General features: G+C 37.9%; 4 protein-coding genes and 1 pseudogene across 8 annotated transcripts; 2 read left to right on the plus strand and 3 right to left on the minus strand.

The window, feature by feature from the left end:
• Positions 1–216: 216 nt before the first annotated feature.
• On the plus strand, positions 217–5,048 carry LOC111808275 (serine/threonine-protein kinase PBL36). 4 transcript variants are annotated; one of them, XM_087129585.1, is made up of 6 exons: positions 217–856; positions 1,097–1,431; positions 1,509–1,644; positions 3,297–3,644; positions 3,720–4,253; positions 4,912–5,048. In XM_087129585.1, the coding sequence occupies exons 1-5, from the start codon at positions 631–633 to the stop codon at positions 4,235–4,237; spliced, it is 1,563 nt and encodes a 520-aa protein (XP_086985711.1). In that variant the 5' UTR covers positions 217–630; the 3' UTR covers positions 4,238–4,253; positions 4,912–5,048. The 4 variants fall into 4 exon arrangements, with proteins under 4 accessions (XP_086985711.1, XP_086985710.1, XP_023549927.2 ...); XM_087129584.1 differs by lacking the exon at positions 4,912–5,048 and adding an exon at positions 4,416–4,605; XM_023694159.2 differs by lacking the exon at positions 4,912–5,048 and having other exon boundaries at positions 221–856; positions 3,294–3,433; positions 3,521–3,644; positions 3,720–4,605.
• A 127-nt stretch (positions 5,049–5,175) lies between these two features.
• LOC111808282 (translation factor GUF1 homolog, mitochondrial-like) lies at positions 5,176–9,140 on the minus strand (annotated as a pseudogene). Its single transcript, XR_015423322.1, has 6 exons — positions 8,740–9,140; positions 7,647–8,346; positions 7,241–7,554; positions 6,924–7,035; positions 6,412–6,596; positions 5,176–6,225 (listed from the first exon to the last, which is right to left on the minus strand). The product of XR_015423322.1 is annotated as a translation factor GUF1 homolog, mitochondrial-like (transcript).
• Positions 9,141–10,113: 973 nt separating this feature from the next.
• Positions 10,114–11,645, minus strand: LOC111809274 (homeobox-leucine zipper protein HAT7). The gene is made up of 3 exons (XM_023695715.2): positions 11,235–11,645; positions 10,759–11,141; positions 10,114–10,602 (listed from the first exon to the last, which is right to left on the minus strand). The coding sequence occupies exons 1-3, from the start codon at positions 11,356–11,358 to the stop codon at positions 10,198–10,200; spliced, it is 912 nt and encodes a 303-aa protein (XP_023551483.2). The 5' UTR covers positions 11,359–11,645; the 3' UTR covers positions 10,114–10,197.
• Positions 11,646–15,558: 3,913 nt separating this feature from the next.
• LOC111809099 (uncharacterized protein At3g28850-like) lies at positions 15,559–17,215 on the plus strand. Its single transcript, XM_023695446.2, has 2 exons — positions 15,559–16,321; positions 16,431–17,215. Exons 1-2 carry the CDS (start codon positions 15,772–15,774, stop codon positions 17,072–17,074), a joined length of 1,194 nt encoding a protein of 397 aa, XP_023551214.2. The 5' UTR covers positions 15,559–15,771; the 3' UTR covers positions 17,075–17,215.
• A 4,909-nt stretch (positions 17,216–22,124) lies between these two features.
• LOC111809213 (transcription factor PRE6) lies at positions 22,125–22,827 on the minus strand. Its single transcript, XM_023695607.2, has 2 exons — positions 22,583–22,827; positions 22,125–22,360 (listed from the first exon to the last, which is right to left on the minus strand). The coding sequence occupies exons 1-2, from the start codon at positions 22,700–22,702 to the stop codon at positions 22,205–22,207; spliced, it is 276 nt and encodes a 91-aa protein (XP_023551375.1). The 5' UTR covers positions 22,703–22,827; the 3' UTR covers positions 22,125–22,204.
• Between the last annotated feature and the right edge of the window lie 2,112 nt (positions 22,828–24,939).

A 24,939-nucleotide genomic window follows, 5' to 3' on the forward strand; every position in this document is an offset into this window, starting at 1 on the left:
CTGTATAATGAGCTACAAAGCTACGTAATAATTGCGTATAGAGCATGTGGACGGCATCAGATAATGCAGCAAAAAAACTATAGTGCTTCCTAGTATATCACTATGAAATAGGTGGCAGTTTCTGAGTGGCAAATTTGAGACTCCAATACTTCCCAAATCATTTGTCTCTTTAAATAAGTACTTGATTTGATGAGGAATATCCAATACTTACTGTAACAATGGCTCTTTCTCTCTCTCTCCTCTCTATCTCTCTCTCTTGCCCGACCAACTGCCACTCATTGTCACGACCTGCCCGACCTGCCCGTTATTGGGACGCTTTCCCTCTTTCAGAAGCGGCCTCCTTTTCATACCCATTTCTCTATCTTTCCCCATCTTTGGCTCTTTTGACTAAGTTCCTTTAGTGAGCTTGGGTTATTTTCCTTTTCCCCTTCTGTTCTTCAGCAATTTGTTATGTGATCTCGATCCTGTTTTCCCCTGTTTTTGCTATTTTTATGATTTGGGTATCGGTCCGTGTGATTAATCGGTTGAAGTTCATCGTTAATGAGCTGTTTTTTTCATGTGGGGTTTCCATGAAAGGTAAGATATCTGGGTTGTGAGGCATTGAAATCTGTTTTTAAGAGATTTGGGGATATGGGTTTGGCACCAAATGACTCCAAAGTCGAGACATGGATTGAGGGCAAGTCAAGAATAGCAACCGAGAAGAAGAAGAAGAAGGAGAACGAGCCGGAGGAGGAGACCGGATGTTGGGTTAAGTTGAAGTTCATAGGGAGTTGCATTCCTTCTAGATCAAAGGTTGATACTTCTCTGAGTGGATCAAAGGTCGATAGCTTCATCAGCGCCACCAGCACCCATTGCGGTACACTTCTTCTTCCGATTTTTGTTGGTTTGATTTAGCATAATTGAAAACTATCCTCATCTTTTTAGCTTGTCTTAGTTTGTACTATCATAAATTTGGAGCATAGGAAGCTAATAGTCATGTTCATCTGGTGGATTAGGTTGAGAATTTTGGGTATATTTTCCTCTTTTGGATTTTCATGGGTTTGTAACATTTTTCTTCATAATGAAGTGTGTTCTTCTAATGGTTTGCAATTAGCAGACAGTAAATCTAGAGTTGACGAGAAAAGGGATAGCCTGGTTACTACATTGGGGTTATCAGCAACAACTGATAATGCTGAAAGTAGTTCCTCCACGCCCAAGTTTAGTGCTGAGCTGAAGGTTGCTTCTAGGCTTCGTAAGTTCACTTTCAACGAGCTTAAGTTAGCCACAAGGAATTTTCGACCTGAGAGCCTTCTGGGCGAGGGAGGTTTTGGCTGTGTTTTCAAAGGATGGATTGAGGAGAATGGGACTGCTCCTGCTAAACCTGGAACAGGGCTTACTGTTGCAGTCAAGACTCTTAACCATGATGGTCTACAAGGTCACAAGGAGTGGATGGTATGAGCACTCTTCACCTCTCTCTTGGGATATCCTTCTCTTTTCTTTGTTAGAATTTACTCTTTTTTCTGCTTCAGGCTGAAGTTAACTTCCTTGGTGACCTCAACCATTCTAATCTTGTAAGATTGATTGGTTGCTGCATTGAAGATGATCAAAGGTTATTAGTTTATGAGTTCATGCCTCGTGGGAGTTTGGAGAACCACCTCTTCAGAAGTATGTGGCTTAACTTTTTAACCATTTTACTTCTCTCTAGTCTTTACACATATTGGTCACTGCTTTTCTTTTTTTGATACTAAATCTGGACATGGATGCAAGCAAATTGAAGTCATTATGGTTCAACTCTGGAATCATAGTTTTGCCATCTTAGATGAATTGGGATTGGCTGTGATACTGAAATATGAACTTTGGTGCCATGTTTGGTTCTCTAGGATCTCAAATCAATGATAAGTTAGCACAATCAGTTGGTGTTTAAAATAGTTTTATATTTGAACATAGGAAAGAAGCATGCCAAACAAATAAGGAAGGTTACTGCTAGGCAAGGCTTAGAACATCACTATTTGAAGAGATGGTTCACAATATAGTTTTGAAAATTTTTCAACTGTCCGTTCATAAAGTTCGGCTTCTGAGGTCTTTTTGTTGTACTCTTTCTCCATTGTTTCTCATTACGACTGTTTTTCAATTGCTACCAATTTACTGGTTTTCTGTAAGCTTCTTAGTCTATAATTTCGCCTTCAGTACTTTTCTTATTAACAGGGGAAAATGGCTTATTTACTGGAACGGTCCAAGCCCACCACTAGCAGATATTGTTCTCTTTGGACTTTCTCTTTCGGGATTCCTCGCAAAGTTTTTAAAATGCGTCTTTTAGGAAGAGGTTTCCACACCCTTATAATGAATGCTTCGTTCTCCTCCCCTATCGATGTGGGATCTCACAATCAACCCTCCCTTCAAGGCCCAGCGTCCTTGCTGACACTTGTTCCCTTCTCCAATCAATGTGGGACCCCCTTTGGGGCCAGCGTCCTTACTAGCACACCGCCTTGTGTCCACCCCCTTCGGGGCTCAGCTTCTCGTTGGCACATCATCTAGTGTCTGGCTCTAATACCAACTATAACGGCCTAAGCCCACTGTCAGCTGATATTGTTCTTTGGGTTTTCCCTCAAGGTTTTTAAAACGCGTCTTTTAAGGAGCGGTTTCCATACCCTTATAAAGAATGTTTCGTCCTCCTCCCCAATCGATGTGGGATCTCACAATCCTCCCCCCTTTGGGGCTCAGCGTCCCTTGCTAGTACACCGCCTCGTGTCCACCCCCCTTCGGGACTCAACCTCCTCGTTGGCACATCGTTTGGTGTCTGGCTCTAATACCAATTGTAGCGGTCCAAACCCACCGCTAGCAAATATTGTCTTCTGTGAGCTTTTCCTTTCAGGCTTCCCTTCAAGGTTTTTAAAACACGTCTTCTAGGAGAGGCTTCCTCAACCTTATAAAGAATGTTTCGTTCTTCTCCCCAATCAATGTGGGATCTTACATTTATTCCAAAAATTATTCCTCCATTTAGAACGATAGAGGGTTTAAACTCACTACAATTATTCTAAGTACCTGGTTAATGAGACAACGCAATATTGGGCATACAATTTGGAGTCTCATTTCATGTCTGGTAGCCATATTCTTGAGTTTTGCTCTGTTTGAGCTTATTGAAATTAAGGGTTATATATACATAGATATATATGCGTGCATACACCACCCATTTTTATGTGTTAAACCATATTGTTCTCAATGCATGAAGTGATTGCAGGAATGTTAATATTTGTATACTTCATAATTTATTTCAGTTGTTTAATATTCGATGGTAATTACCATATTTTGCACAGAAGGGCCCTTGCCACTTCCTTGGTCCATGAGAATGAAAATTGCGCTTGGTGCTGCTAAAGGCCTTGCCTTTCTTCATGAAGAAGCTGAAAGACCAGTGATATATCGTGATTTTAAAACGTCTAATATTCTATTAGATGCGGTATGTGTACCAAATTATGTGTTTGTTCTTATCTTGTTATCCTCAATCCCATGCCTTTCATATAAAAGGTTGAAAATGTTGTTTCAGGATTACAACGCTAAACTCTCAGATTTTGGACTTGCAAAAGATGGTCCTGAGGGTGATAAAACTCATGTTTCAACTCGGGTTATGGGAACATATGGTTATGCAGCTCCAGAATATGTGATGACTGGTAGGTTTGACTTCAACCAAGTATTGGAGATTACTCTTGTTGGCATATAAATTCTAATATTCTTGATTTCCATAGGCCATTTGACATCAAAAAGCGATGTCTATAGCTTTGGAGTTGTCTTGCTTGAAATGCTAACGGGTCGAAGATCGATGGATAAGCATAGACCGAATGGGGAGCACAACCTTGTTGAATGGGCTAGACCCCTGCTTGGAGACAAGAGGAAGTTCTACCGGCTGATAGATCCCCGCCTCGAATGTCACTTTTCGATCAAAGGTGCACAAAAAGCTGCAGAGCTTGCAGCTCACTGCCTTAGTAGAGATCCTAAAGCCAGACCTGTGATGAGTGAAGTTGTTGAAACTTTAAAACCTTTGCCAAACCTCAAGGACATGGCGAGTTCTTCCTATTACTTCCAAACCATGCAAGCTGACCGTGCCAGGGCCAACCCGAATGCTAAAGGTGTTGTCCGCACGCAGTCGATGTTTGTGGCAAGGAATGGGCAACACATTAGAAGCTTATCAAGTCCAAATGGTCCTCAGGCTTCTCCATATAATTATCCTCATCACTCACCAAAACCTGACAGGAAACAACCTTAATAACCAACTCGAGAAAGTTAGTACCTTGAATCTAACACTTCTTTGTTAAAGCATATTCAAAGTTAATTAGCACATAGGATGGTTCAGCCTCTTGTCTATACAGTTGCTTTAAGTCCATATTAGAGCCTTGAAAAGACTTTTTCCTTTTGTCCATTTATTCTTTCCTTTTCGTTTTTAGGATGAAGTGAAAGGAAGGTTGATTTGGACTGTGTTTTTATGCCATTGATTGAGATATGAAGTGGAGAAAGTAGTAGATAAAGAAAATGAGAATGATGGTAGATTTGAAGAAGATTATTGTTTGTTATGAAGCTAATCTGTAAATCCTATTCGTTTGCTGTAGCTATCATCAATCAATTGTGTGTTTGTGATGTCGACTCGAAGGTGAAGTTCGATGTCGATTTCATACGTTGCAGTATGCTTCATTACTATATTCATGCAAATGAATCATTTGTTTGAAGTTTAGAATGGTGTTTTTGTGCATAGGGTGTGATATCTGGGTTTATAAGTAACAGTTTTGAGTTCCTTCTTTTGTTTTGGTTTTCACAAGACACGGTTCATTATTACAGAGAATCTGTAGGTTGTTGACCTGAAGAAACATGAGTTCATAGACATTTAAAAGTTCTCTGCTTTCTAGTCATACTTTTTAATCACAACCATTCATCTCTTTGACGTAGGGGAACCACATTTATTCTAAATATCAAATGGGGTCACTCTCTTAATATCTGCCTATTTTAACAAAGTATTGGAAATCAACAGATATCTTGCAAAAAAATTTCTTAAATGCGAACTTTTGTTGATTATCGTACATAAAAAAGAAGAGGCTTACACGATCTTGAGGGAGCATGTAGAAGATCCCACATTTATCTATCGCCGATCAAGACCGGTGGAATATATCTTCTGGGTATCTGGCCAATTGAGAAAACTCTTGCTGCAATAAATGATGTTTCGAAGTGGTTATCATTTTGGTCATCATTAGATACAAATCTACGAAATATTTTTGAATCTCTCTTTTATAAACTCATGATATCAAAGCTTGAGTTAAAATTATGTTAATCATACTAAATGATTATTCACATGGGAGGAATGATGAAAGAAAGATATATTAATGATATTGAGTAATTACTTTGGTAGTAGGAATAGGGAGAGAATTAAATAAGGCTCCTAGATCGACTGGCGACTGATCAGACCCTTCCCAAACAAGTATTAAAAAAGGTTGAAGAAAAAGAAACACCCTTCAAGCTTTCACGACCCTCTACAGAAGCAATAGCCTATAACAACTCACGAGCAAAAGCCAACACACAAATACATGCACAAAATCAAAGGTTTAATAATGGCAACTAATCAGTAAATGTCACACGGCTCACATTAAAATCAAGATATCTCAATTTATCTGATATTGTATCAATCAGCTATGCATACAATACATACAAGGGAAATGACAAATAAATAATGATAAACCGCACCACCCAAAGAGATGTCTCTAACTTAGACTAATCTATTCTACTAACAATCTCCCGACCTTGGCATCTTGCGATATGACGAGATGATTGAGTATGAGTTGCCAGGACAGATCATTCGGAGTTGCAAACCAATATGATTAGGCAAAACTGTGACAGCAGAATTGGAGGTCCCTAAAACTACATGTAGTGTACTCCTCACTCACTGAAATATTATTTAATAAACTTCCATTTGAAAATTGTAAACTTATGTCATGATTATCATTAACAACAAAGTGGAAATGAAATCCAAACGTGATTCATATGGATAAAAAAGAACCGTACCTGTAATAAGTATGGTTCATAAATTTACTCTGATTTTTTCCACCTATGAAACCTTCAGAATTTCATGAATTGCTTCCTGAGGAATATCAACAGATCCAACACGTTCATACATTTTTTCCCTTCCTTTTGTTTCTCCAACAGCTTCCTCTTCCGAGTAACATCTCCACCATACACTTTGCAAGAACATTTTTCCTCGCGGCCGAGATCCTAAAATCAACATAAATAATTCAGTCTAACAATGAAAATTGAAGGCAATCAGTGAGTAACTATAATTCCGTGTCAGGGCGAAAGAGTTCGACTACAAGGTTTTGGGCCACTCAAATATTGAATATGTAATAAAAATCCGAGTAAAAACCTTCTAGAGAAAATAAGTAAATAAAATAAGAACATTACGTTTCTCTTGCAATAATCTTAGATCCAATCGCAGCTTGTATTGTAATCTCAAACATTTGCTGCCTGTCAATGAACTTCTTCAGTTTTTCCACCAATTCGCGTCCGACCCTTTGTGCCTTCAAATTACGAAAACTGGCTGCCCATTCAATAGGCTGTCTAGTTTCACCAAGTCTGCTTGTTGATACCTGGTAATCGCACCCATCATCAATACATCAATATATGGATGATGCAATCATATTACCTATCCTTGAAAAACTCATCATATCAGCACAGCCATCTAAGAAGGGCCTATAATACTAATAATCATAATTGTTCACAATCTACATATACATCAGGTTTTCCACAGAACTGAGAATACATATTAGCTAGAGACATTGACCATGATTCAATGTTGAATAAGAAAACAATATGAAAAAAATTAACCATCTTTCATTAAGAACATGCAGAAAAAGACTAAAGGAGATTCGATAGCTAAGGTTTATAAATGGAAATAGAGAAGGCAATAGACTTACTCTGAATCCTCGTAATCGAATGATGCATATCCTGATGTTATACTCTTTAATTCATTGTAAAAGTCAACAATAATTCCCTTAAAGGTACGCGATAATTCATAAATGCCTTTGACTGCAGGATAAAACTTGAAAGAATTAATATTTACATGATTGGCCATTAAAAGCCACAAAAAAAAAAAAAAAAAAAAAAAAAAAAAAAAGGACAAAAGAAAAAAAGAAAACAAGATATTATGTTCTTGGTAAAATACAAGAATTCATGAATATTAACAGATTGGCACTAACAAACAAGAGGCACTCGAGGGTTCTAACTTCTAAGCTTTAAGAGGGAAAAAAAAAAACTTGTCAATGGAGACGGAAAGGAACCACACCTGCGTAGAGGACTCAATTATTATGGGTTCACATACATGAAAAATTAAGCTAATATAAATCCATTTTCGTAGCAAGAGGAAACAATTCAGCCAGTGGGAGCCGTACCTAAAATCAAGCCCTAATGCTGTACTAGTCTCCTTAGTTACAGAGACGCTGGCATCATTACATGCAAGTCTCTCTATTGCATGGTTGAGTGCATCAAAATCTGACCCGTCAGCTGGATATAGACCAGAGAAAACCCTGTGCTTTACAGGCTTAAAACCTACAAGAAGGACAAATGTCACTAAGAGGTAGCAAACGAAACAGACAAGCCATTGCAGACACCAAAGTAGCAAACGAAAATGAAGGATTTACAGGGAAGGGGTTCAATAGCACTTTTACTCTGATGAAGTGTATCCCCAATTCTTGCCTCTTTGGTAGAACGCATTCCACTCACAACATAACCCACTTGACTGGTAAGAAGGATCCCTGTACTGGTAAGTTCGGGATGCATGATCCCAACATCCAAGACTTCAAAAGCATGACCAGTGCCTACAGAAGAAATCTTATCCCCCTTCCGCAGCACACCATCAACAACAGCAACATGGCATATCACTCCCTTGTATTCATCATAGTACAAATCTAATAAAAACATTCGCAAAGGTAAAGACCTCTTTCCAGGAGGTGGAGGTATGTGCTCTATAATGGCAGGAAGGACATGCTCAAGACCTTGCCCTGTTTTGGCAGATGTCGACATAGCATGTGCAGAACATTGATTTCAGTTGAGCTTTAACACGATCAGGATCAGCAGTTGGCTGGTCAATTTTGTTAATAACCGGTAAAATTGCTAAATTAGATTCAAAAGCAAGATAAAAATTAGCCACTGTTTGGGCTTGAACACCTTGGGCCGCATCCACGATCAAAAGAGGACCCTGACAAGCTGCTAAGGATCTCGACACTTCATAGCTGAAATCAACATGGCCAGGCGTTCGCTAGTGTTGTCACCAACAAGATTATACTTGTGATACATGGTTGCAGTCTGAGCTTTAACAGTAATTCCCCTCTCCCTCTCCACCTAAATAATTGGGCTTCATCAAGCTTTTTTTAAAAAAAATGAAAAACCATTAAGGAAATCAGTTTTATAGCATAAGATGACAGAATAACTAAAGAATGTAAATTTTCCACCTAAGAAAAGAAAAAAAGATCCCATGCAGAGTTAAACAACGACTTCAATAATAGAACAAGATCAACAGGAAAACCTTCAAGCAATGCATACCTAATTTCTCAACAGATTCAGCGGAATCATGAAGAAAATTAGCAAATAACGACTTTGGCAAACTTAGTTTTCCTAGTTAATTTGACAATAGACTTACACAAACACAATTTCTTCGACAAAAGTTGGCGACCATACGAAAGTGTAAGAAAGTAATCATACTCCAATAAAAGTCGCTAAGCATGGCCAACGAACCTGCAACTTATCGAGGTATAGAGGCCGACCATGGCCTCGCTTAATAGTACCAGGGAGCTCCAAAAGTCGATCAGCCAATGTATACTTGCCGTGATCCACATGAGCGATTATAGAAAAGTTTCTAATCCGATCGGGAGGGAACTGCGTTAAAACGATACCAACTTCTTCGACGTTTTGCCTGCCGAGAAGGAGAGCAAAATGCTTTGCTCAAAGCGAAACGATGAGGACAAAGCCTAGAATTTACAATACAGCCTCCAAGAAAAGAGGAAGTTCGCCATAAGTGGAAGCATTTAGGTTTTACGTTCTGAGACGTTCTTCTCAGAAACCCCATCTTCGGAGTTTTGCAACGGTCGAACCCAAAGGTCCAGAACCAGAAGCGAAATACCGCGAAGTCGTTACATGGACGATGATAAAGGTCGAGATCGATAGTGTTACCGCCAACGACGTCGTATAAGGGTAGAGGGATTTAGGGCTTGAGGAATTGTTTGAGAGGCCCAATAGCTTGGTCCGGTTAAAACCACAGCGGCCCATTGGGCCCAATTCTTAAGTTGACTAATATCCCTAATCATGTGCTCCCAAATTAGTAATGCAATGGATTAACACAATTAAAAATAAACAATAATGGTGCTTCAATTATAATTACATTCCATATACTTTCCTTGATATTGTTGTAACCCTAGCCACAAACAAAGTAATCTTATTATTGTTGTAACTCTAATCAAGATATGACTCATTTATAAACGTGATGGTTTATCACCTAACCAGTTAGTTGTAACAGTCCAAGTCCACCATTGGTCAATATTCTTCATTTTGGCTCATTATATATTGTTGTATAACTTCGTACTTTAATACCATTTGTGACAATCCAAACCCACTCCTAGTAGTGACAATCCAAACTCACTGCTAGTAGATATTGTTAGCTTTGATCTGTTATACATCACCATCAGCCTCATGGTTTTAAAACACGTCTGTTAGGGAGAGGTTTTTACATCCTTATAAAAAATGTTTCATTCCATTCTCCAACCAATATGGGATCTCACATTAGCTATGATTTATAGGAGTGGGTCGTCACTAGTTTAATGAGGACAAATTTAATAATTGTAGGAGCGAATTGGAGTAGATAAGAGAATCTTAAAAAATAAAAAGAAAAGCCTTCATAGCTCATCCCACATGCAGAGAGCTGGAAAGCCAGTGAATAACCCACACACACACATACACATGTTCTCTCTTTCACTATTTTTTCTTTTTTCATCAGATCCAGCCCACCAAAATATATGGAACAATAAAACAAAATAAAAGAGTATCATTTAATTTAATTATAATCCCAATCATTAATTAATCCCACATTCCTAATAATAATAATAATAATAATAATAATAATAATAATAATACAACTCAGGTAATTCATTAAAAATTTGAACTGTTTTATATGAGAAAAGAAAAGTGTGTAATGAAGGATTAATTAAAATGGGAATTTTGATCCGAACCCCATGGCCAAAACCCAGCTGCTGCTGCCGCTGCTGCACTTTGTTGTTGTTCTTCAATACCATTGAACATTTGAGAGAAGCTTTCTTCTTGAATCACTTGAGGATGGTCAACCGTTGACCTGGATGACCCGCGTTGAATCAGCTGCGTTATGGCACCCGATCGGAACGCCGCCGATGGGAATAGGTCTTTGATTCCTGGTTCACAACATGCTCTTCCACCTTCCCCGCCGTTTATTGCTGCTTGTGTCTTTGAGATGTCCAGGTTGATGTCACAACTGTTGTCGCTGCTCCAACACCGTTCGTTTTCTTTCTTTAGGTTCATGGTGGCCCCGCCGCCCGCCACCTCGCCCGAGTCCTTGGTTTTTAACGCTAATAACTGCCGAAAAACAAAATCATTCCATTAATTAACGAACGTAGAACTTTTAAACAAATTTATGATGGAATTTTTAATTTTTAATTTTTTAAATAAAAACAATATTTAAAAACTATGAAATTATCTTTATTGTTATTATTATTATTATTTTTTTTTTACCTCTGCATGGAGTTTGGTGTTTTGAGCTTGGAGGACATCATTGTCAGCCTTAAGAGATTCAAAGTGTTTCTTCAAGACCTCATAATCTCTTTCCAGCTGCTTGGTCTTCCATCTGGCTCTTCTGTTCTGGAACCAAATAGCAACCTGTCTAGGCTGCAACCCCAAGGCTTTGGCCAGTTGAATCTTTCTCTCAGGCTCAAGCTTATTCCCCAGCTCAAAGCTCTTCTCCAAAGCCTTCACTTGCTCTAAATTGAGGCGCTTCTTCTTCTCTCCCAATGCCAATCCATCGTCCGATAGCCCCTCGTCGCCGTTCACTTCCTCGCATCCATTTTCGATGCCTGAAAACGACATCGATCTCTTCATCATCACCGGGACGACCCCATCTGCAAAACCGAACCAAAAAAAAAAACAATCAAAACCCGGTCGTGTAATTTGTATGGGAGCGGAGGAAGAAGAAGGAAGAGGAGGAGAGAAACCGTGGAAGTAGAGGTGAGGAGGGCAGGAGGGGATGGCGTTGAAGGAAGCGGAGGGAAGGTATTCGTGGTGATCGGCGGAGCGGGATTGGAAGAGGAAGCTATGGGAATGGTGAGGGGAAGCCATGGGGATGGAAATGCATGCTAGATCTCAATATTGGGTTTGGATTTGGATTGAGATCAAGGAGAGAGAGATGAGAAGAAATAGAAGGAGGATGAGATGAAAGAAGAAGAAAAGGGAAAGGGGTGAGGGAGTGGTGGTGTGGCTCTCACTCTCATGGTGAGAAGATAGATTTTTTGCAGAGAGAGAGAGAAGGGTAATGGATGGAAGAGGCAGAGGAGTCTGAAAGACAGCGAATTTTAGGTCGAGAAAGAAGAGAGAAGGTGTGTGAATTTGCTGTATATTTTTGTCATGGAAGGGCTGAGCTCACCCATCCCATGATATGGATCTCTCTTTCTCTCTCTCACTTCCCTCTCACATGTATACCACGTTATAGCTTCAAAGATCACATTTTTATTCATCTTTTCATCAACCAATCATCTCCATCTTCACGATTTTCTAACGTCTCTACTTGAGAAAGATTTTCACACCCATGTAAGAAATTATCTGTTCCACTCTTCAATCGATATGGGATCTCACAACTCTTCCACTTTAAGGGTCAGCGTCTTTGTTATCTCACCGTCCGGTATCTGGATCTGATACCCTTTGTAACAGTTCAAGCCACCGTTAGCAGATATTGTTCGCTTTAGTCCGTTACGTATTGTTGTTAGTCTCACAATTTTAAAACATCTCTACTGGAGAAAGATTTTCACACCCTTATAAGAAATGTTCCATTCCACTCTTCAATCAATATGGGATCTCACAGCCCTTCCGCTTTAAGGCTCAGCGTCTTTGTTATCACACCGCCCAGTATCTGGCTCTGATATCCTTTGTAACAGTTCAAGTCACCGCTCCACTTTAGCTTGTTATGTATCGTTGTCAGCCTCACGATTTTAAAACGTCTCTACTGGAGAAAATTTTCACACCCTTATAAAAAATGTTACATTCCACTCTTCAATTGATATGGAATCTCACAACCCTTCTGCTTTAAGGGTTGGCGTCTTCGTTATCACATCGCTTGGTATCTAACTCTGATACCCTTTGTAACATTTCAAGCCACCGCTAGAAAATATTGTCCGCTTTAGCCCGTTACGTATCGTTGTTTGCCTCATAATTTTAAAATGCATATGGCTAATGACAAAACATACCGAGCTAAAGCATACAACATCTGCTAGTGGTGAGTTTATGCTGTTACAAATAGTATTAGAGTTAATCTCGCACCATCCAGCATAGGGCTAGACCCTCTCCACAGTAGATAAATCTTAAAATTGTGAGACTGATATCGATACGTAACGGGTCAAAGCAAACAATATCTACTAGAGGTGGGTTTAGACGGTTACATGTCTACTTTAAGTATAATCTCTCAAAACCTTAATCTTTGTTTTTCCAAAATGTTTCTTATCAATGTAAATAGTATCCCTTACTTATATACTCATAATTATTGTTCTCTAATTCGTCAATACGAGACTCAAACAAATTACACTCAAATATGATTAATATGGGTAATCCAAATATCATGACATGATTAAACAAAGTTAATTTCAATTCATAACTCATCGAGCTAAGTTTAATTAGTAACGATCGAAGACATTAGAATTAATCACTGAGCCATCCAAACTCATTGGCTATAAAATCAAATACACTAAGAAAAAGATTGAAATAGTGAGCTATGCCTTTTAGGCTTTATGTTTAAACAAAAGAATGGAAAGAATATCAACATGGGAAGGATTAAAAAAATAGTTGGTGGGCAGCAAAGGGTCCAGGAAGAAACACATAAAATAATCAACTTTTTTTTTAAATTTTAAAAACAGCCCTTCCGATCTGACAAACGGTAGACATATCTATCCAATTTGCACACACCTCGAAGAACAAAGTGAAAACCGCCCGCCCAAACATTAAAAACTAACAACAAAATCATCATCATCGTCATCAAAAGCTAAAAGGCAAAGCGTTCTTGGTTTCAGTCATGAGGGGCCATCCCATTACGCAATGCCCTTAGTGTGCGACGAGGAAACTAGGGCTGGGCTACCCCCTTTAACTCTCTATCCTCGGGATCTCCAAACTCCTTTATATTACATCTAATTTATTAATATTATCATTTCTATATGCTTTGCATGTCTCTACTAATCCTATGTTTACATATTTTATTTGGGAACTAAGCTTTAAAGTCTGTGTTATTCCCTAATGATGGAATCTCTAGCTACCATGATTTGTATTAAAAAAATGATCTTTCCGGGTTGAGTACGAATATTAGAATGAAAATAATTAAATATTATTGTTGTCAACCTCCTGATTTTAAAACACGTCTGTGTTAGGGAGAGGTTTCTATCTCCCATGAATGTGGGATGTCATACTAGATTTGGGTCGAGTTTTGGTGGAGTTGGGAGACAGTTGAAGTGGAGTGTTTGTGGGAAATGGAGAGGGATGGGTCCTAAGAAAATGGCTTGTAGTGAAGCTGCTCACATGTGGGTTTCAGCAAGTTTTAGGGGATGCAATTGCATGTCCCTATGGAGTGAAAGCTGTGGATTTCTTCTTCTTCCCATGTGCTTTTGCCCTTCTCTTCACTACAACGTGCTTCTTCTATTCTCTAACAGTTGGAATAGTTTTTTATTACGGGACCTCCCTCTCCCTCTTTGCTTTCTTCTACCAAATTCAATTCATTTATGTCACGAAAATCGATCGTGACATATTGACATTCTATTCGATATTCCGTTGATATTAATTTCTTTCTTTCATAGTATTCTCTAATCTTATTATTCGCGAACAAACTGACTCGTAACCTATACATATGGGATTTGGATAACTTTCGTTATCCCAAAATAGAGAAACTATGGTATAATTCTCTGATGTTATGATTTTCGTTGTCTCCGTCATGAATTATTGTGACAAGACATTATTTGGTGCGAAGAAAAACATTGGGTTGGCTAAGAGTGGCAATGGCAGAAGGCATATGAATTGATTCATATATATAAGCTTTGACTTTATGCTCCCTTTTTTGTATACTTTATATGATGATTCAAAAACTTTATGATTAATTTCTTAAAAGCTTTGATGATTGATATATCTCAAATACATGCATGAAGCCCTTTGACCACATTGCTATTAATTTTTTTTTTTTAAATCTGGGCCTTTCTTGGGCCAAGCCTAAGCTACTATTTGGGCTATACATATACATAGGTACCCATCCGGGCCCATGAACATGACTCGTTGACGCAGGAGATATCACGACTATTGAACTATGCTCGTATTGATATCAACATTATTTGTATGCTTCTATTTGTTGTGGGAAGATAATTTAAATTCAAAATTCTATTTTCAACCTTTATTTATTTATTTATTTATTTTTAAAATCATTTTGACAAGATGATCGGAAGAAGAACAAAACATTCGTGATAAAAGTGTGAAAACCTATCCCTAATAGACACATTTTAAAATCTTGAGGGGAAACTCGGGAGGGAAAATCCAAAGCGGACATATCTGCTAGTGGTGGCCTTGAGCTCTTTCAATTGGTATTAAAGGTAGTCACAGGACAATGCAAGACACTGGTCGGTGTAGAGCTAGACTTTCTCCATAGTAGATGCGTTTTAAAACTGTGAGGTTGACAACGATATGTAAGGACAAAAGCGGACAATATATGCTAGTGGTGGACTTGGGCTCTTACAAATGATAGAAGAGGGTCCAACCCTACTTCGACTAGTGTGATCAGAGCTAGTCGTCAGACCGTGCATCTTTGGGTTCTTACAAATGGTAAGAGAGGGTCCAGTCCTATTTCAATTAGTGCGACTAGTGTCTCACTCCTTCTAACAACTAGTTCTAATAGGGTCCAAACATACTTCAACTAGTGTGACCAGAGCACAGGGTCTTAATCTTATTCCGACCAGTGCAACCAGTGTCTCGAACCATCTAACAACTGGCTCACCTATTTCGACTAGTGTGACCGGGCCAATCGTGGGACAGTGCGTCGTTGGGCTCTTACAAATGGTGAGAGAGGGTCGAGCCCTAAACCTAAAAATCTACATAAAAAGAAAAAGATTTGATTTGTAGAAATTTGTTCTTCATTTGACTGAGTTCATAGTCAATTGCGGAAAAGGAAAAGAAAAAGAAAAAAAGGTCGGCCGCCCCGTGACGTTGAACGCCGATTCCGACCCATAGAGCGTCGCTCTCGGTCACTAAGGTCGGAGGTGGTTGAGGATTAAGGGCAATATGGAATAACAAAGTGGCCCCTAAATTTAAATAAAAGCCCTCCTTTCTTTGACTTTGAACCCCCTTTTCCCATTAACATTCCTCAATTCAAGCCTGTAATTTCAGCCCATTCCTTGACATTTCTCAAAACCCTCCAAAAAAATATCACTTCCTTTTCTCCCCATTTTGTCCTCTTCTTCCTTTTCATTCCCATTTCTCTCCCAAATTCCTCTGTTTTGGTGTCTCCTCCTTTCTCTAATGGGTTGTGCTACCTCTAAGCAGAAGCGATGCCCCCACTGCCGGAACTCAATGACTCAAAGAAGCAACTCTCTTCATGCCCACCAATCTCTACCGCCGCGGCAACCCGACAGCCACCACGTCGTTGCCTTTTCCTCTTCCACTCTCGGTTCTCTCAAGCTCGAAAACATTCACTTCGACAACAAAATCTACACCGCCGTTGATGTTGATGAGCCTCTCTACCCCCAAAACAACGCAATTAAGAATGAGGCTTCCATGGGGCTAATTGAGGCCAAAACTTGGTCCAATATGATCAATGACAAAATTCTCAAAATTGCCCCTAAAACTCCGATCATGACGCCGCCCGGCGAGCCGGAGACCATTAATGTTTGGGAAGTCATGGAAGGCCTCGATGACAATAGTCCCTTCCGTCCGACATGTCGACCTCGAAGCTTCTCCTTCGATGTCAGTTCAAATCCGATATGTGTTTCCTTAGAACAGGGGAATTCAAATTTGAAGGAAATTAACGATACCTTCACTTCCTATAAACCATTCTGGCTTCAAGAAACGGGTAATAATCCTTTTTCCGTTTGAAATTCATCTCAATTCAAAGTATAAATCTTTTATTGATAACGTTCGCTTCACAATCTGGATTCCTCTGTTTCATTGTTGGGTTTCAGATTTGGACCCTGATATGATATCTTCGTTTAGGAAATCCTTAGAGGAGCTTCCGCAGGAGGAGGAGGAGGAGGAGGAGGAGGACCCATTTCATCTCCGGCCACCGGAGGACGAATCATCGGGTAAACACAAAGTTGTGGTGTACTTCACGAGCCTGAGAGGGATTCGAAAGACATACGAGGACTGTTGTGACGTGAGGATGATCTTGAGATCCATGGGAACTCGAGTGGACGAACGGGACGTGTCGATGGATTCAGGGTTCAAACAGGAGCTAAAGGAGCTACTCGGGGAAGGGTTCAACGGCGGCAGATTGCCGAGAGTGTTCGTGGGAGAAACGTACATTGGTGGGGCAGAGGAAATTAGGAGGCTGCACGAAGATGGGGAGCTGGAGAAGGTACTGGAAGGGTGCGAGAAAGTGGAGGAAGGCGGCGGCGGGGTAGGCGGAGAGAGTGGCGTCAGTGGAGGCGGTGGTGGGTGTTGTGAGGGTTGTGGGGAAGTGAGGTTTGTGCCATGTGAGAGGTGTTCTGGAAGCTGCAAAATTTACTACGAAGAAGGTGAAGAGGAGGAAGAAGAAGAGGGCGGATTCCAGCGGTGTCCTGATTGTAACGAAAATGGGTTAATTCGTTGTCCCATTTGTTGTTCTTAGTGTAATTCAAACAAATTTTGTTCTTTTTGGTTGTTGTACAGTGAAGAACAGATTTGGTTTGTTGTCTTGGGGAGAGTTGAGATTGGATGTAAAAATTTTCAGCTAATACGAAGAAAAAAACACCATTATTTATGCTCAAAATGCTGTTTTAATTCTGCTTATAACTCTAATGGACTTTTCTTTCTTTTTCTTTTTTCTATTGTACCGATCACAAACATTATTCGATAAACTGTTTTTATACAGGAGTTAGTGAGGTCAACAATCAACGGTCAACGGTCAACGGTCAACGGTCAACGGTCAACGGTCAACTCACATATTGGAGAGGTTGAGGAAGCTGACAGGAGAAGCTGAAAATTCCTCCAATTTGGTTTCTTTTGGATTTGATTTATTGTTTGGACTCGAAGACCAATTCTTGTTCGATATCGTCGTAATTAGGTTGCCCGTTATGTATTGCTGTCAACATCAAAGTTTTAAAACGCGTATGTTAATGAGAGGTTTTCAGACACTTATAAGAAATGTTTAATTCTCGTCTCTCGATGTGGGATCACAAAATTTTTGTAATAGCCCAAGCTCACAACTAACAAATATATTGTTAGCTTTGGGCTTTCTCTTTCGGATTTTCACTGAAAACGAGTAGGCTAAGAAGAGATTTCCATACCCTTATAATGAATGTTTCGTTTCCCTCTCTAATCGATATGAGATCTCACAATTCAGTCTCCTTCGAAGCCCAGCATCCTCGCTAACATTCTCATTCGAATGTGGTATCGGTTCATTCATATCATTCATTTATTCAAGTGTCACAATGAATCCTTTAACACATTTCTCATAATATAAAAAATAGTTTGACGAGTTCTTTAAAACAAGAATAATTGCAAAAGAGAGTGCTCCTTATGAAATTCTTTATTTGTTGTAGAATTAGAGTAGAGAGTAGTAGTTTTATAATGTCATATCATCATAAACTAAAATAATAGTAAATGATTTGTTGAGTTGGCATAGACATAGACTTTGGTAATAGACTATATACTATATTGTTGAATCTAATGCAAGGCCAAATATAAGAGCTTATGGAGTTCCACAAAGTTTTTGACATATTTGATTTGAATTATATTCAATTTTTCTTCAACTACTTCCATATTATATAAATCTATGATGATATAGATGGTTTCAAAGCTTTTGATTTGTGCTTAATAAGAATATGAACTTTGGAGAGAAACGAAGAAAATCGAAAGAACGAAAAGAATGAGAGATTCCTAGAAGATTTGATCGAAAGGGTATCGGGCAAATTACGGGTAAATTACGGGGAAGAAGCAAGTCAATTTCACAAAAAAGATGAAAAATTTAAAGACATTCTCAAAGTTAATCCATAACCCAGATATTGAAATGGAAACCTAAAACAAACCCATTAGCCAAAACAATCAAAAGGAGATAAACAAAAGTTAAGAAGCTATTGGAAACTTCTCTTGGCGTACCTGTTTGAAGCTCGGAGAGAAGAAGAGGGGAGAGGGGGCCGCTGACATTCTTTTGTTTTTGGTATCAGTTTGGTTGGTGATGGTACTATACTCAACTTTTGGACAAACCACAAAGGAGCGGTGAGATACTCCGATCGAAGAAGTGTGGTTTTGGATTAAACCCTTTTTATCTTCTTCTTGATTGCACTCATGGATAGTTTGGATGCATCTAGTAACAACTTAAGTCCATCGCTAGTAGATATTGTTTGCATTAATCCATTACGTATCACTGTCAGTCTCACGATTTTAAAACGCGTATACTAAGAAAATGTTTAGGGTTTAAGATTTAGGGTGTTGGATATCACACGCACCCCATTTTCCTCTCATCATGAGCTAGCACAAAGCATTTATACACCCAACTAACCACAAGCATAACATTTATGCACCCAACTAACCACAAGCTTGTTTATCAATGTCGTTTCTCGCATACCCATTTCAAATCATCTCCTCCCTTAATTTACAGACCAAGAATCTCACCAGAAATTTTGAGACGTTCTAGACAGGTACAAGATTAGACCTTTGAAGTTCAACTATTACTTCGATTGACCTATATAGATCAACTAGATTGATGGCTAACCGACTTCGGTTGCCTCGACCCACGATCAACCCTTATAGGTTGGGTCGGGTCGACTCACACATTTATTGTAGCTAATCCAAATGGGTCTACCAAACAATCATTGTGGTTGACCCACAAAGGTGGGTCACAACCTTATCTTTAGGGTTTGACACATGAATTGGACGTAAGGCTATTCCTTGTTATTCGTTTCTCCTTTAGGATCAATAGGGTTTAGGGTGTGGGGGCGATGTTACTAAGTCTCCATTCTCATGTGTTGAGTTCATCAGACAATCATCCATCAAACAAGTAAAGATTATCAAAGTTGAAACTTAAAACCTTCAAGATCATTACAACTTTAATATGGTGATATTAATTAGAACCGACATTGATTTGTTAATTCTTGCAATAATTTATCGTTTTCCCTCAACAAAAAGTAGAAAGCGATATAAGAGAATGAAATAAAGGTAGAGAAGGAGAGGGGCCATCACTCTCATTCGTGTTTTTTTTTTTTTTTTTTCAAACTTACTATTAAGTTTTGAAAATGACTTCACCATTCAATCTATATGCAAATTTTCTTTCTTTTTTTACTACTAAAACTTTGATTAATTTACTAAAGTGGTTTAAAAAGTTCATGTGTTCTTTCTTCGTTAAAAGAACTATACATTTAATTGTGTTATGGACCACAAACAAAGTAAGAAACAAAATGGGGGGACATGCATTTAATGTCCCTATAATTTGCAATCAAATGGTTCAAATTCAGACACTTTCACTCAATTCATCATGTGACACGACTATTGATTTTTATTTAAAAATTTTATGTTGGACCAATACATGAATAAACTAAGACTACATTCAAATGAAAGGAACTTTGTCGTTAAGTTTAAAACAACATGTGCTCCACCATTAAGAGACATCTTATCCATTTGTGTTGTGCTCGGGTTATATCTAATATTTACTATTTTTTTAATAGAAAAGTTGTCGGTATGAAATTAAATAGGTAAATAATTAGTAACTTGAACTTTATAATATATATATATATATAGAAAAAGTATGTTGATGAACAACCAAGCACATGCCTCGGTCTGTTAATCTAATTGCAAGTGGAAATGGGTCATAGTTGATTACACTTAAAAATGGGTCTAAATATTATTAACAAATCAAATGCTATTATGTGTTTCTTTTCTGACCTCTAAAAAGGTATTTATATATATATTAAATCATATCTATAAAATTAAATTCAAGACTTTTTTTTTAATTAATCACGATGTTGATTAATTTACCTAACTAATAATACTGCTTTTCAAAAGTGGATTTGACACTTAAACAAAAATCTACAAAATTCTTTTACTTAATCTATAATCGTTTTGAATATTATTTACAAATATAATAAGTTTTTAAATTTTGATCCGTTTAATCTCTAAATTTTGAAAAATGTTGAAGCGGGTTGTTTAATTAATACCTTCCCGACTCGGAATAACGTACCTCATCTCCACTTTGATATCGAACAACATGCCTCTCGTTGCTAGTTTTCTTATTATCTCAAGCGTTTGAATTATTTGTTTATTTCTTGCATGCATGTTGCTTCAACTCGTTCGTCTTCCTCGGCCGAGAGACCAAAAGCTTCAACATCACGTTATTATCTTGAGACTGACATGTGATATACAAAGGGTCATAACGGACAATATTTGCTAGTGATGAGCTTGAGCTATTATAATAACGAACGCTCGAACTGGGACGTGACTTATTACTATATAAAGCATTCTTGAGTTGATAGGGTTTAATGCAAGAAAACGTACAACACTTGCTGCCAACAAAATCTGATGGCTTCCCTTTTCCTCTCTTATTTCACAAAACCTCGCACACCCTAAGATGCCTCAACTTCCAACTGCAAAACTCTGTTCTTTTGTCCCCTCTTTTATTGTCTCCTCATAAAAAGATACCTATACATATTTACCTCATTTCCTTGTTCCATCAATCAATCTCCTTGTTAAATTTCTTAATTTTCACGGGTCATGATTCGAACCCTTGAATTTTTGCTACTTACACTTTTCAAACTTTTTACCCGACATGTCATTTTTGACTTAATTTTATATTTCAAAATATATAGGACTCGTTTCATAACCGTTGGGTCACGTGAAATTTATTAATCTCGATAAGATTGGTAGGGGCAGTGATATGTAAAAAAGTGTATGAAATAGAGATTAAGAAAGCAAAATAGTGATTTGGTATATGGTTGGTCGGAGCAAGAAGTTTATTGTGGATGCCTAAGTGTTGAATTTGATGGGTCATTTTCAACGACCGACAGCAACAAGATTTTGCAAAAAAGTTGAGTCACTTTCCAAATCAAATTGAGTAATTTTAATTTGGAAGCGTTCCATGCATGCAATGAAATCATAACGAATGTAGCAGATATTGTCTTCTTTAGACTTTTTCCTCAGACAACACGTTTACTAGGAAGAGATTTCTTTTCGACCAACGTCAGTTGAGTTGATAGCCATGAAAAACGCTCCATCATGCATGAAATTCAACGGCCAAAGTGGAAGTTCTTTGCTCATATATAGAAACAAAAAGTGAACACAACCCTTATGAGAAAGCCCCTTTTTTTTGGTATTCCTTTCTTTGTTTTCTGTCCTTTAATCAATTATAATAGCAGATGTGATGTTAAAGCTAAGAACTTTTGAGTTAATTGGGGTGCCCCATGAGAAGCTTACTTAGCTTGCTAAATTAGTCAATGGTCCCTGCAAATGCTGCATTTTTATAACCTAATTAGATATTCATTTTTTGGGTGTATTTTTATAATTAACTTGTGTTATACATTTTGGTTACATCCCTATATATATATAATAATAATAATAAAGGGACGTCTCTCTTTTCATGGAAAAATACACCCATTTTTTGATCTAAGCGACCAAAAACCTAGAAAAGGGAATATAAAAAGACCCATATAAATAACATAGTAACATCAAATCTGATATAAATAATAATATATATATATATATATATATATATATATATATATATATCAATACCAAACCCGACACGGTTGTTCTTGTTCTTGTTCTTGTTCTATTGCATAATTAAGCTCCTGATGATGGCTGCCTCTGCGCTATCGGAATCTATGGTAGATAAGAGCTGAGAGAGTCTTTCACTTAGGTCATCCACCTCCCTATGCAAGTTTCTAATGTAATTGCAGGTTTCATGGAGGACTTTTGAAGCTGATACCTGAAGAAATTAATAAACCTAATAATTAGCTTAATTTCATGTATATAATAAAGTCAAATCTTAAATTTAACAAAAAAAAAAACAAACACTTGGTAATTAGCTACTAATGTTGGTGTTAAATTGTTTAATTGAAATTGAGTAGACCAGCACATTAAAGCTTGGATTTTTGGTTTTGAAAAGAAAAATGTGCCCCCTCCCTGAGAAGAAATTTTGAGTATGTACCTTGTCGGGGCGGCGGTGGCGAATCTCGGGGACGAGTTGACGAAGCTTGGAGAGGAGGTCGATGATTTGGTCATCGCTGATTCTTGAAGCGCCTGAGTGCCTTGATCTTCTGGTGGACATGTTGGTGAGTGAGGTTGAAGGTTATGTGGAGTTGAAGATGGAGAGGCAGTTGGAGTAGGAAAGGTGTTGGGTTTGAAGGAAGGGAAGGGAAGTGATAAGAGGGTTATAAAGAGAAAGGACCACAAAGGAAAACACTTTGGGTAGTTGTTTTTATGTTCCCAAGTTGGGGATTCAACTCAAGTGGGCTTCCTCAAATATGTTTGCTTTTTGTGTTAAAAGTGGGCCTTCCTTGTACATCTCTCCTTCCACAACTCCATGTGATTCCCATTACAAAACCAACACACCCATCCCTCGTTCGGTTGGAGAGGAAAACGAATCATTCTTTATAAATCTATGGGAACCTCTCTTTAGTAGACGCGTTTAAATCGTGAAGCTAACGACGATACATAACGATGGATGCATTTGGGCGGTTACAATATTGTCTTCCTGAACAAGATCTAGTTTTTACATCTTCGAGAAATCATTTGAGAGGAATAGAGAACAATGTGATGGACAAAGACATGTGCAATTAATAAATTAAAAGAGCTCAAGATCCAAGAGGACAACGTTGAAATAATGTACTAGCGTTGTTATAATGCTACCGAGAAAACAACTTGAGGATTTGTAAGCAGCGCTCCGATAAAATAGGGTAATGCTTATTAGTATCTCAATGCTTGGATGAAAAGGAGCCATCGTTTTTTAATTACTTTTTAACATAGGACGTTGAAACGGTGTCGTTTGTGTCGTAATACCTTTGCAACTCCTTTAAATTAAACTATTTTGGTGTAATTTGAGGAAGGAAAATACGTGGAAATAAAGTAGAATATTTTATGAAAAAGAAAATTAAATAATGAGATAACAACATAGGGATACTTTTTGTATTGATACGTGACATGTCCTTCTTAAATTAAATTTAATAGAGAATCTAATTAATGAGGCTTAATTAAATTAATTAAATGCATAAATAACTTTTTTTTTTATTTTTTTTTTAATTAACGTCATAGAGAGAGAGAATTGTTGATGAGTGAGACAGAGAGATAGATTTGCAGAAGATTGTGTGAAAGGGCAATGTCACATGCAAGTTCCCAAGAGCAAACGACATGCCACGTGGCAGGGCTTAGATTCTAGTACTGTTTTTTTTTTTTTTATTTATTTATTTTAAGGGAAAGCATCCTCACGTGCCTCTCACCCTCCCCTTCTAATCTCTCTATTATTACTTTGTTGGTATGACTAAAACCTATTTTTATAATTTTGCCAACAACCACCAACTTGTTCACTTGTAGGGGCACCCACATTTTTCCCTCCACATTTCAACCATAAAAACCCTATCCTATTATGGGAGGACGCTGGGTCCTAAAGAAGGTGGATTGTGAGATCCCACATCGATTAGAGATGAGAACGAAGTATTCTTTATAAAGGTGTGGAAATCTCTGGGACGAACCCAATTTTCGAAATAGTTTACATCGGTTGGAGTTTTTGTAGGCTTTATCGGGTCGGGTTGTGATGGAAGAGATTTATTGTGAACAGAGACGAGACATGAGTGATGCAATTGGAGACTTAAAGGGTTTTGAATTAAGGAGAGTAAAGGAAAAGCAAGCAAACCATGCATGTTGTGTGGGACCAAATGGATGACTTATTTCATAACGTGTAAACCCTATTTTTATGTTGATGGTTCAGTAATCTCCTTATGAAACTAAATGAAAAGTAATAATTATTTAGTTAACTTGAAAATGGGTCCTCGTGGGTAAGCCATGCATGCGAATATCCAAAAATAATGAGTACCCTTTGGTTTGAAGGAAATTTATGGTTCAACTTGGAGTTAATTACTGAGTTTTTAAATTAACCATAATTACTTTTACCTTTTTTTACCCTAATCCCAACCTCCCTTTAATTTTGGTAGTGGGAAGAGGCATGATCCCCGACAAATCAATCTCCAAATTGCATTAATTTCCCTACGCTTTTTGTATGATTAATCATAATATTAAATCCATAAAATTAGTTAGTTTTTGGTTATGGAAATTAATATAACGAACCTTTCCGACATGCAAATTAATGATGTCTCAGCATGCACCTCTTTTATTTATTTCCACTCATTTCTTTTAACTATGGATAACCTAAATTAGTTTATGTCTTTAATATACATTTCTCCTATTTTTTAAAATCTTCTCAAACACATAAAATCAACAATCCCATGTTGTTGTCTTTGACCGAATCTTATACATCTCCATACAAAATCTTTCCTTTTGTTTTTTAGTGGG

The sequence above is a fragment of the Cucurbita pepo genome, chromosome 13, assembly GCF_057944985.1.
Source record: "Cucurbita pepo subsp. pepo isolate OVF chromosome 13, ASM5794498v1, whole genome shotgun sequence".
Taxonomy (NCBI): Eukaryota; Viridiplantae; Streptophyta; class Magnoliopsida; order Cucurbitales; family Cucurbitaceae; genus Cucurbita; species Cucurbita pepo.